At 43.7% G+C, this 13,706-nt stretch overlaps 1 protein-coding gene across 2 annotated transcripts in view; it reads left to right on the top strand.

Moving 5' to 3' along the window:
• Positions 1 to 13,706, top strand: part of LOC309544890 (stimulated by retinoic acid gene 6 protein-like) — a 102,023-nt gene that overhangs the window by 29,998 nt on the left and 58,319 nt on the right. For both annotated transcript variants that reach the window (XM_082243895.1, XM_082243894.1), the window contains one exon: positions 8,353 to 8,461. In XM_082243895.1, coding sequence (XP_082100021.1) covers positions 8,353 to 8,461 — 109 coding nt within the window. The remainder of the gene's footprint in view (positions 1 to 8,352; positions 8,462 to 13,706) is intronic.

The following is a 13,706-nucleotide window of genomic DNA, read 5'->3' as shown; positions in this document are numbered from 1 at the left end:
GGCATCCCCCCCCCCCCATGGATACCAAAATCATTCTTTATTTCCCTTAATACACTGTTTTCCTCCTTTTTGTGGGGGCCACGTCCCCCCAGGTATAAATTCTCTACCCTTATGCGTTCCCTCTCCCAAGGGGGGCTGGCCTTCCCCGATTGTCACAAATACTTCATTGCATCCCAATTGGTTTCCGCTGTTTGGTGGCTAAATCCAGACCCTTTTAACTCGGCCGTGGCGGAGGCGGCGGTGCTTGGCTCGGTGGAAGCCCTTTCACACCAGCTCTTTCGGGGACCTAGGGCCCCTCATGGGCTCACTACCTCCATGATCACGGTGCTCCGTGCGTGGAAAGTTGGCCTGCAGCTCGAGGGGTACCCGGGTACTGCTGTCTCCCCCAACGTGCCGTTGTGGCACAGCCCCACCCTACCGCACCTTTATTCTCTCCCCGACCCAGTGATATGGACCAAATATAATGTTAAGAGGGTCTCAGATGTGTCCTCCGATATCTCTTTGTCCCCCCTTGGCACACTTCACCGACGCCTTCAATGTTCCATCCTCCCATGTATTTCGGTACCTCCAGTTCTCCCATGCCTTCAGATCTCAGTTCCCACCCAGAAGCTCGCAGATGGTCCAGCCGGATCTGGAGCGGGTTCTGTGGCACGACTGTTCGGATCAAGCGGTGTCGGTCCTTTACGTGCACCTCCTCCGGGTCCACTCTTCGGAGCTCTCTGGCCTTCATGCTTGCTGGGCTCGGGATGTTCCGGACTTGGACCCAGAGGATTGGATCAATGTGTGGGAGCTCCCCTTCAAAATGCTGGTCTCCCTTAGAGATAGACTCATCCAATTCGAAATAGCACATAGGGCTTACCTCACCCCATACCTTTTACACAAAATACATGCCTCTCAATCCCAGGAGTGCTGGCGCTGTGGCCAGGAACCGGGCGACTTCATTCACATTTTCTGGTCCTGCCCTCACCTCTCTGCCTTCTGGTCTTTGGTGCTCCAGTTGATTGAAAAGGTTTAATCGATCAAGCTGGACCTCTCCCCGAGGATTTGTATACTGGGACTGCTGGACGATTTGGTGCCGAGGGTGGCAGCCCGGACGCTGTTGGGTCTTTTGCTTTTTTTATGCCAGGAAAACCATACCGCTCCACTGGCGGCGGCGGCGGCGGACCCCACCCATGGCACTTCAGTGGAAGAAATTGGAGAACTCAGTTCTTCCTCTATACAAAGATACGTATGCACACAGAGGCTGCCCAAAAAAATACGACAGAGTTTGGGCCAGGTGGCTCTCTGATCCCTCCACGGCTGCGGGTGACTGATGAGGGCCTGCCTCTTGCCCCCCGTGCACCAGGCGGGGTGCAACTCAGCCTTTACGTGGCCTTCCATGGGATTTCGGAGCATGAGCGCTTCACTGGCGGCCCTAAACGGGTTGCCGTATGTATGAATAGAATGTGAATGCCATGTCTGCTGTTTCATTTTCCTTATGTTCTTGTTTCTCATCTGGACCCCTGTGCGGGTGATGTGCCTTATTCTTTGAGCATTTGGGCGGTTACGCTGTGAACCACTGCACCTTGTTTGTTGTTGTTGTATTTTTTGTTTGTTTTAAAACTTAATAAAAAGATTTAAAAAAAAAAGAAATTATAACAGTAGTGCAGTAGTAATGTATTGCAAAATAGTGATGTAATAGTAATAGTAATGTCCACTGATCATTCCCAAATCACAAATTTCAGATCTGTCATCTCATTTTCCTCACTCTCCTTCCATGGACTGTTTAGTAAGGATATGCAAAATAGTTGGAACTGTAGTGCAATAAATGCTTTAAAAGGGAAAACATAAATTACCAGGAAATAACAAGTGTCTGCAAAGTGTTAAAGTGTGTGTAAACCCAATGTACTTCTGTTATTTGCTCCTTGTTTGCCTGTTTGCTAATTTTTGCTCTGTTAAAATACCATTGAAAGCATTTTGTTACGATTGTTTGCAAAAAAGACCTCTTGCAGTTGCCCAAAATCCAGTGCACTCATATCTTCCTGTGCACCGTGCATGTGCTGCACTGAAATCATAGGCACTGTTATCAGCCCTGCTCAGTTTACTTCTGTGAACTACAGAACACCTCAGTCCTATGATATGGAGAAGTCCATCTGCTACTCTTGTTTACTGCAAACTTCAAGAATGTCTAGTCCACAATCTTTTTGATCCCCGTCAGACTGGCTTTCACCCCCAACACTTACAGAAACTGTGCTGCTAAAACTTACTAATCATTTACTATCTGCTAAAACCAATGGTGACTACTCCATACTCCATACTCCTAGACCTTTCTGCTGCCTTCGATAAAGTTGACAACTTCTCTTTTTCAAAAAACTCCTCCACCAGAGTCTCCGAGACTCTGATCCTTGCTGGTTCTCCTCTTTCCTACCTCCAGTGTCAACAACAACTGTACCACCTCCTCTCCGCTTTCTTTTTCCATGCAAACATGCAAAAAATGTACTGCGAAAATGCATCAAAAAAGTTTAAAAAGCACACGAACAGGTGTGAACCTAGCTCAACAGATTTCTCCATTCATGCTAAACAGGATGTGGGAGGATGAAAAAATCTCCCCTGCCAGCTATTGTATTCTGACATATTCTGATTCTGATATGCAGCTGTCATAAAAGCCATATAGTGCCTTTGATTGGATGCAGGTGCCGTTCGACCAACTATTTTCTACCCGACTCCTTGCTCTTTGCTAAATCAACTTTTGATAAGCTAGTTAGTGCCGACAAGGTCACTCACAACTCGAATTTTGGCTGATTTAACATAATTTGAGCAGCACGCGGTAGCCTTTAGCCCCCTTTTACAATGGTGCGGATTTAAATTGTGCTACTTCAGTGTGATTTTAAAGCTGCACATCTGTGCAATTTGCACTGCCAATATCATTGCGGCTTGTGACTTCATTTAACAGAAGTCTATGCAAGGCACAATGAAATCAGTAAAATTAGAGCAGGAACCTTTTTCCTAATCACTGCGACATGAGTTGGGGTGATATGAACGCTTCCATTGCCGGCAATTGGTTGCAACTTGTTATTATTTATTATTATTTCAGGTACTTATATAGCGCTGTCAATTTACGCAGCGCTATACATATACATTGTACATTCATATCAGTCCCTGCCCTCAAGGAGCTTACAATGTAAGGTCCCTAACTCACATACATACACAGTAGGGCCAATTTTTTTTTTTATACAGGATCCAATTAACCTAGCAGCATGTCTTGTTATGCGATTTTGGAACTTTCAAATCGCATGACAAGTCGCAACGGTGTGAACATGGGCTCAGGGTCTAATCTTCCTCTTATGTCTATGCTCAGCTTTAGTTAATGCCCAGCTGGAGAACAATGGTACAAAGAAATGTAAAATAGAAATGTATCATTTGATGATTATTTTTTATTATTACATAAAAGATTGCCAGTGTGTGTGTGATGTGTTTATTTAAGAAAGATCATCCAAATGAAATGTTGCCAGAAAACATCTGGAAATGTTGGTATTTTGTGGCATATTTTAACAGGTTAACACATTTTTTCAACGTTTATTTTTCCAAATTAAAATTGGCTGCATTACGATAATAAATTATAAAAGTTAATTTTGGCTTTAAAGGGAAAACTAAATTTGTATAAGATTGAAAAAATAGCGGAAATGTTTGGTAATATTCTTTTTTTTTTTTTCTTTCAATGCAACTTTGGTCATCATGTATCTATGTTGTAACACTAAAGAAATTCAAAGCTGCAGTCAAAAATAATATAATACCAAGCATCACCACAAGATGGCAGTGAAAGAACATAGTTGCGAACAATATTATCACATACAATGCTGTACTGTAGTTTACTGTGTTTCATATTTGGAAATGCAGAAAATGTGAAAGAAGTTTACTATACAGGACACGCTACTATATACATACATATATACAGGACACGCTATATAATATAATAATATAATAAAATATATATAATATAATAATAATAATAATAATATAATATGTATAATATATACAGGACACGCTACATAAGGGCTCAACTGGGGGTGGCCAATGGCTCCAAGATGAGAAGACTTAAACTGTGCCAATACAATTGCCATCAGTCTTATGCTGGTCCTATACAATCAAATTTGTCTCAAATTTGAAATGTAAGATCAACAGCATTTACTTACAGTGATCTACCTGTCTGATATAATTGTATTGGACTGACTTAATATGCTTTTTTATACTGATTAAAAATGTTGTTTATATGAGAGACTACATTGCACATAAATTCAAACTGTGTGTGGCCTAATTTACTTCTCTGGGTGTCCATACAAAAACTAATACTGCTTTACCTGCAGAAAAGATCTCAACCCTGCACATACATCACCACAATAGATTAGGTACCAGTGCCACATTGCCAGCAGAAATGCCAGCTAAATGGTGCTGAATTATCCTGTACATAATGCTCCACTGAGGGACTTTATGGGGAAGGGACAGAACAAATATTGCATTTAACCACTTCTGGACCGGAAGGATTTGCCCCCTTAATGACCAGGCCAATTTTTGTGATACGGCACTGTGTTAATTTAATGGACAATTGCGCGGATGTACGGCGCTGCACCTATGTAAAAAAAAAAATCCCTTAAATAGAGCTTTCTTTTGGTGGTATTTGATCACCTGTGCGATTTTCAATTAATTGCACTATAAACAAAAAAAGAGCGACAATTCTGGGGAAAAAAAAACATTATTTTTCACTTTCTGCTATACAGTATAACATTCCTCAAAAAAAAAAATTTAAAAATCAAATTTTTTCATCCTTTTAGGCCAATTTGTATTCTGCTACATGTTTTTGGTAAAAAAAAAATCTCAATAAGCGTATTTTGATTGGTTTGCGCAAAAGTTATCGCGTCTACAAACTAGGGGAAAGATTTATGTAATTTTTATTTATTTATTTTTTTACTAGTAATGGCGGCGATCAGCGAGTTTTAGCGGAACTGCAACATTGTGGTGGACAGATCAGACCACTAACTGACATTTTTGACACTTTTGGGGGGGACCAGTGACATTACTACGGTAATCAGTGCTAAAAATATGCACCGTTACTGTAATAATGACATTAACAGGGAAGGGTTAACACCAGGGGCGATCAAAGGGTTCATTGTGAGCTTAGGGGAGTGTTTTCTAACTGTATGGGGGTTGGGCTTGTGAAATGATCACAGAGATATATATAGAAGGATCACAGGAGCTCTGTGATCATTCCAGGGAGAACGGTCAGCTGTGTTTATAACAGCTGACTGTCCTTCTCTCTCAGAGGGGAGCGATCGCGGGTGGCAGGCGGAAATCGGAGCCGACTGCCCCGAGTATTTCTGCGGCGGGCGGTCCGAAAGCAGTTAATGATGATGTCAGTGGCTTTGTAATTACATGAAGTACCAAAATAGCATTGAGGAGGCTAAGCATGTATGTACTGTATATCCATTTTTAATGATGTTCTAGAAAGAACTAAAAATAAATAAATAAACTGTTTGACATTTTAGAGAATGTTCTGTGTGGTTCAATTAGCACCTTAAAAGTACCAGTAACTAAACAGTTTTTGCCTATATCCTTACCGTTCAGAAAATATTACAAGGACTTACTAAATCCTACTCAAAAACCCTTTTTTGTTTGTTTAGGCATGCATGTTCTATGATTCCCTAAAATATCTCTCTTAATTGCTGCAGTAGGCTGCGGAAAGGTCTACCTGCCACTATATCACTCATGAGAGATATTTCAACCTCTAATAGAAAACACTGAGTGATGTGCTATACTTCCTATCCATTCACACATAGACGTAGTCCTTATACTGCTGAAACAATCACCACATTCACATCATCACATTCTGTTTTATTAGACCCTTACTTACACCTTGAACAACTTCATCCCAGGCTTCCTTGGAAATCTTTTACTACAAGGACCGTAAGCCTAATGCCTCGTACACACGCAACGATTATTGGCTGACCGATCGTCCGACTTTTGTCCAGAGTGGTGTTTTGTTGGTTGGAATGTGCCTAGACTGCACACGAATTTTCTCACCCAACAAAATTCTACTTCAGAAGTGATGTCATGTGCTGGTTTACTTTCCGTGATGCCCAGTCTTGCTCATCAGATTTTTGTCTGCCGAAATCTGTGCTGACTGACGGAAAATCACCCGTTGTGTTGACGGCCAACAAAAATTTCATAGCCTGCACACCAGATTTTTTTCGGCCGAAAAGTCGGAGTCGGTTGTCGGAAGCATCATACTAACAAGCCAAAAATCGGCTGATCGGACGTTGGCCGAAAATTCATGGACAATTATCGACGCGTGTGTACGGGGCTTAACTCTATAAACTGTATGCCCAAATGCTGATGCTTACACGTCTCCCTTTTGATTGATCCTGTACCTTTTTTGGCTCCTCCCACAGCCTTGCACGGTCCAGGGTACCTTGGTCTCATTCTGGCATTCTCCTTCAGAATGACATTTCCATCTATGTCTGGTCCCATGTTCAGGATCATGCTTTTACTGGCATGCTTCAGTTACCCCTCCATGAGAATGTTTCCAGGTTATGCTGGTGAGACAGCCCATGCTCGAGTTTCTCCACTCAGACTCGTTAGGAGTTTCCACCAACCCTCCACTACCTAGAGCCTTATTTTATTCCTTATTGCCATAACAATGTCTCCAGCCCTTAAAACCCCCAGATTCTGCCCTGAGCTCTGATAGCCCCTTCCCTCCTAGGGTTGCAGATTGCCAGCTTTAGGGGGTGAGAAACCACCCTGCTTTCACCTATTCAAACACTTGACTTTGGTACCGATCGACTCCATTCACAAGCTTAGTACTGGAAAAGTCTGCATTACCCCTGTTCTCAGTACTTCCCATTTGATTTGTTTCCTTCTCTACATGCAGACTGTAGGTCCCCCAGCACTTGCCTGCCTCTCTTACCATACATGTTCAGTTATACAATATCTCTACAGACTTTTGTGTAGAGATCTTCTAATATCTCTAAATCACTGATATTCACTAGTTAGGCACATTTCAAATTCTACATTGGGTGCCCATCTTTCCTTGGGACTTGCAGGTTGCTTTTCCTATGCTCTGCAATCTTTCATGTGTGTTAGCTGAGGTCTATTGCAAGAATGGGGAACTTCATCCCAGAACCTGTTCCAGTTTCCTACCCTGCAACTTATTTTTATCCTGCAACTGAGTTACAGTTTACATTTATTTCAAACCTGCACCTGAGTTACAGTTCTCTTTCAACTCTTACATACTTAGGGACTCTCGCCATGGTATTCTACATTTGTTTTATGTTACTAAGAATGCAGCAGGAAAAGTGGGATTCCTTTGTGTTTCTTTAAAAGATCTGTTTTAAAAAACCCTTTTAGGTATATTTCTCCAATGGAGTCCCGAAGAGTATTAAAAGCCAGTTGATTTATAACCCTCTGTCAACCACTTGAAGCAAAAACATCAATTTTAATACTTAAAGTGTATCTAAAGGCATTTTATTTTATTTTTGGATAGAATAGGGAAGGGTTAGAATCTCTGTCTATGTTCCTGCAGGGGATTCAGGTTGTGTCCTACCGTAGTCACCACCGGAACTAAAAGTGATGAAAAATCCAAAATTTTTAGTTGTCTATAGAACGCAAATAGGGGCAAAATATCTTCCAGTGGGGACACCTACAGTGACAACTGTCTATGAGAGGAGAGAGTTCCTCCCTTCCTGTTGTGTCTTCAGGAGAGGAAACAAAGGGAAATCTTTCCAATGGGATATAGACAGCAAAACATAAAACTGAGTTTTAACCCCTTTCCTACTTTAGGGCTCTTTCACACGGGCAATCCGTATGTCCGTATTTCATCCCATTTTTTTGCAGATGAAATATGGACATATTGCATGTCAATGGGATTGCGGATGTCAGCGGATGACCATCCGCTGACATCCGATTTTCGTCCTTTCAGTTCTGTTCCGTTTTTTGGAACGGAACAGAACCCTATTTTTCTTCCGTTTAAAAAACGGAAAGGAAGCAAAATCGTATGTCATCGGTGTCATCCGCTGACATCCGCAATCCCCATAGACATACATTATGTCCGCATATCATTCGCAAACAGATGGGATGATATGCGGACATACGGAGCGGATGACACAAGTGTCATCCGTGTCCGTGAAAAAAAAAAAAAAAAAGTGCCGCAGCGGAATAGAAAATCGGAGAGGCCGTGTGAAAGAGCCCTTATTAAAGAAAGTTTGTAATTTAATACACATTAATTATTTTAATATATTTTACATCATTAGATCTATTTACCTTGAGATGTTTTTATTTTTATTTTACATGCTTCTAATATATTATGTTTGCCTTTTTTTGCAGAGTGCAGAAAACCTGGTTTGAAAAGAAAATATACACATGGGATCCATGTTTTAAATTTCCGAGTAGAATGATTGGTACTACTGTCCTGTCGCTGTTTTGTCTTTACATTGTGAGTCACAAATACAACAAAATCCTTTCAACCCCCGTTCACACTAAGGCGACCTGTGAGGCGACCTGGTCGCCTCACAGGTCGCCGCAGGTCACCTCCCATAGGGAAGCTGCGGACCCGTTCTAATAGGAGCGACGCAAGTCGCTCCGACTTAGAAAAAGGGTCCGGAGCTTCTTTGGGGCGACCAGGAGGCGACCGCCATAGACTTCAATGTTATGTTAAGTCCGTGACGGTCGCACCGCGATCTCGGAGGTCGCCCCTGGAAGTAGCGTCGCGGTAGTGTGAATGGGGTGTCAATGTTTTATTTAACAAAAATGAACAAATGCTATAAATTCATTGTTAGGGTTTATATATACACTGTTAATGTAAGAACACAAAGCTATGATTTTTTTTTTTTCAAATGCTATTTGCTCTGCCCGCAAAGAAATCACTAATATGAGCTCCTGTACTCATAAAAAAAAAAAAAGTAGAGTCTGGTACATGCCCGGTGGCTGTTAAATGCTTTCCATATTCCTAGGCTGAAGGGAATACTGAGATGAATTACTCAATAAAATATGAGCAGCAAGTAAAGTAAGACCGGCCATAGGATTTGAACCGTGTGTGGGCAGGCTGAATGTACCCAGTTAACTGATCGATCAACTTGGGGACAACCAGCCTGTTGGATTCACTTGCGATTATTACTAGCGGCAGCAGGAGCAGGCAATTGCTCGGCAGAAAGGATTCCCCTGTCAGCACCGTCAGTGTTGATGGGGGAATCATGCTAATTTCTTTCCTGCAACCACGGGCTGCAGAAAAGACATTCGCACCGTCTATGGCCTACCTTAGCATAAATTTTGTTTTTCTTTGCACGCTGATGAAAGCCCACCCACGGCTTGAATTTTGATCAAATAGAGAGAAATTGGCCAAAATTTGAGCCTTGTATGGCTAGCTAGATAGGATAGATAAAGAATAACAAGAGAACGAAAATCAGAGAGCTACCATATAACTGGCTTTTGCTTCTCAACTCCAGGATGAAGCCAAATCACCAGGCACTATTAGGCCGGTTATACACGGTGCAAATTTTTTTCCTGCAACCATGGGTTGCAGAAAAGACATTTGCACGATCCCCCCATTAACACACACAGTACTGACAGGGGAATCCCTCCTGCCGAGACATTGCCCCTGCCAGGTGAAGACAGCGATTATTGGTAGTGGCTATAGCAGCTGCTAGCGATAATCGCAAGAGAATTCGGTATGCTAATTAAAACCAAGTTGATCGATCGATCAACTTGGTACACTCAACCTGACCATTAACGTTTCTAACCGGCCGAAATTCGAATCATGTATGGCTTGCCCAAAGTAACAAGTGCTAAGTGATTATTATCAACTTGGGAGCTGCTGGTTACGGATTCCCCTGGGTTACCTATAGCAACAACTTGAAAAAATAGTATATTCTAAGTGTTCCGCTCAGTCGGAAAACAGTCCAGGGGTTTTGGTTTTTGTTGTTTTTTTTGAGAGTTGGGATAGGAGAAGGGATGAATGGGATACTCCAACTGAACAAACTATGCACAATTGCTGGGACTTCTATGTAATGCTGAGTGCAGCAAGGTCACTGCTTCACCTTGCCACTTTAGCGAAGAAGAATTACCTGAACTGTACTGCACTGTGAATCACTCTTCAGGGTCCTACTCGGCACCCCCTTTGTCCCTACTCTGTAGGGTTATAAACTGCACCGCCTTTTACTCTGACACTCTGTGTGAGCTGGCCCCTTGATCCTCTAACTTCACTGGAGTGGTCCCCCTTCCTGGGCAGACCCTTTGGCAAGTCCCGTGGTACTCACGGACACTGTTTTTCCTGGAAGACTCTGCCAGCAGCTCCACTGTCAGCTCTACTGGATCCTCTGCAACTCAGCTCTACACCTGGTTCACTAGGTGGACTGCCTAAGACCACTTTCCTCATACAGCAGGAGGAAAGACCAGCCACCATCCTCCTCCTGGGACTCTGCTTCCTGCCAAAGACGCCCTGTCACATGCCCCCCTTGCTTTTACGAGCAATTCCAGGATGCACTGCAAGAGTGCTCACCCATTGAGACTCCCACAAAAGCCAATGTGTCACTGGCTGGATTTCCTCCACTGTCCAACAAGCTCCCTTATTGGATACAGTAGGGACACTCCCTAAGACCCAGTGAATCACACCTGGAAACATGCAACAGGCAACCTAATAGATCAGGCTCCCCTGATAAGCAGAAGGAGCATAAGATGATTTTACCTAGAACCTACCATGGATGGTGCTACACTAATCACATTAAAATAAGGTTTTCATTTTAACAAGTAAAAAAAAAAAGACAGTGCTATATGATTGAGTGTATGATTTGTATTGAGACACATAAATGGCAATGGATGCCATATACCGGACAAGGCTGTAAGGCTTCATGTACACAGGACGTTTGAAAACCTCTCCTGAACACTGGAACTTGACAGCTAGTAACCGACGGTTAAAAACTTCAGTTTTGCCGTGTTTACATGCCAGGTTTACATGCCACATTTATGCGCGTTTAGCGGCATTTACGTTTCGAAGAGTTTTACATTGTAAAATGGTCAGAAATGTATCCCCATTGAAATTACTTATAAACGTAAAGCTTATAAACGTGAGTTACTGCGTTTAGACGTGTTTGCACGCTGTTACAAATATTTGGAGTTTCAAATGACAATAAACTTCTGCCCTGAATGCAATTTTTTGCTTTAAAAAAAATGCCACTAAACTCAACTGCCTCTAAACAACTATAAAGGACTCAGTGTACAAGGACAGATAAGATAACATAGAGGAGAGTTCAGGGGCTATTAAAAAAAAAACACCCCTGTTTTTCCTCTCGAAACCTCTTATATCCTTGCCTAATCTTATGAAGGAGTTCCGTGTTTACGAAGCTCTTTCGTCTTACAAGATTAACCATCAGAAGTCGGAGGCCTTGCCTGTGGCGATGCCTCCGGCTTTGCTGGCCCTCCTCCGGCAAGACTTCCCATTTAAGTGGAGCTCTTCCCATATCAAATACTTGGGTATCTCCCTCCCCAACTGCCCCGGCCGTGTATTCGAACTTAACTTCCCTCCTCTCCTCTCTCGTATTCGGAAGGATCTGGAGGAGTGGCAGAAGGGATTGTTCTCTTGGTTTGGGCGTTGCAATATTATCAAAATGAATGTCATGCCTCGTTTGCTATATGTATTGCAAGCCCTTCCAATCGCGGTCCCTTCAGCCTTCCTGCGCAAAATCAATGAAACCTTCCGTAAATTTCTGTGGGTGAGGGGCCCCCCCCGCCTTGCCCTCAAGGTTCTCCGAATGCCCAAGCTTTGTGGAGGCATGGCCTTCCCAGACGCGACGATGTACTACGAAGCATGTCACCTTACCAGGATTGTGGACTGGCAGGTTCATAGTCACCTCAAACAGTGGATCAGGATTGAGCGAAGTCCGGGGGATCCCCCTCCGGACTCCCTCCTGTGGGGTGCTTCTGACTTGCCTAAGCATGTGATGGAGCATCCGACTGTGGGGGCTACCCTTAAGCTGGGGCGTAGGATATGCGAGGCAGGCCTGATTGCCTCTCTTCCTTCGCCTCTGTTCCCGGTGCTCGAAAATCAGCACTTCTCCCCAGGTAGGACGGATAAGGGCTTCCACGTCTTGAAGTCCGACGGCTTCCACCAGGCTAGGCACTTCATTGCTCAAGGGAAATGGGTCTCGCGTCAGGCTCTCTTTTCCAGTAACTCCTTTGCTGCTCTGTCCTTCTGGCAGAAGGTGCAGCTAGCACATTTTCTACAGTCCCTTCCACCTGCAACCTCATTTAATAGACGCCTAAAGCCCTTTGAAGAACTGTGTGCGTCGACCTCTCCATTACGACATACCATTTCTTTGATATACCGCCTGTTAACGGGGCCGTCGGATGACCCTTCCTCTCGCCCCCTGTATCTTGACAGGTGGGAACGCGACCTAGGCCTCTCTTTCACGGATCACCAGATTGATCGCATTATGTTTTTCACGTACAAAACTTCCACTTGTACCAAATATCAGGAAATGGGATACAAGCTGCTCACCAGGTGGTACTACACTCCGGTCGGATTACGCAGAATGTTCCCTTCTTGTTCGGACCTTTGCTGGAGATGTGGGGAGGAGGTGGGGTCCCTTCTCCACATTTTTTGGTCCTGTAGCCGCCTGCAACCCTTTTGGGCTGAGGTTTTACGCATCGCACAAAAATTCACAGACCATGCCCTCACTTTGGATCCTGCTCTCTTTCTCCTTCACCACAACAGTTTCCCGCGAGCATCCTACAAAAAATCCATTCTGCCGCTGCTCTTCACGGCTGCCAAGAGCTGTATCCCTCTTCTCTGGAAGCAGACCCAGCCACCTACAGTAGCTATGTGGTTGCGGAAAGTAGCTAGCATTAATGAAATGGAGGACCTTGTGGCTGCTGAACGGGGCACGAGGGAGAAGTTCCTCAAAAGATGGTACTACTGGCATGAGTTCAGTTTCTCTGAGGAATACAAAGACCTGGTGATCTAGCTCGTTTATGGCGGGCCGGGTGGCCATCTCCCTCCCCCCCCCTTTTTTCTATCCCCTGTCTCCTCCTTCATCTCCCCCCCTCTCCCCCCTACTGTTTTCACCCTCCTGTCTTTCTCTCTCGTTAGGTGGGATCTCCCCACCCTCCTTGGGATAATATTAAAAGATGAAAAGGAGAGGAAGGGAAATGTTAATCACCCTGCTTTCTTTTTTTTTTGTTCCTCGCTCCTTCCCTCACGGGCATACATGCAGGGGTTTCGCATAGCTGGCTGTGGGGAGATGGGCAACCGGGGTTGTTTTTTCTCCGCCTCCGTAGTCCGGCCATGTGACAGATGACGGTGGAGGGGGAGGCCTCTCCGGGGACCTATTCCCCTGTGGCGGTCAGATACGACGTCTGATATCACTGCCCTCTGGTTTAGGGGCGGCTTTTGCTGTTAGTTTATGCTTGAGACTCTGAGCTGTTTGTCTCTATATTTGATGTATATGGACTTGTACTGCTGATCCTGCCTGTATTGTGTGCCTTTTCCTCTTCTAATAAACTTTGAATTTATAAAAAAAAAACAAAAAAAACACCCAACTGCTCCTAAACGTCCCATTTATCAGCAGCAGTGTACATGGGGCCTAAAAGTAAATATTGTTCTTGTTACAAAATGAAGAAATGTATAACGCCATGTTATGATATGTGATTGTTTCAGCTGTTTTAATGTTAACTTATTATATTTTCAT

Source organism: Pelophylax lessonae, assembly GCF_965119305.1.
Source record: "Pelophylax lessonae genome assembly, chromosome: 1".
NCBI lineage: Eukaryota > Metazoa > Chordata > Amphibia > Anura > Ranidae > Pelophylax > Pelophylax lessonae.
The sequence above is the reverse complement of the archived record's forward strand: the minus strand, read 5'-3'. Positions and strand labels throughout refer to the sequence as shown.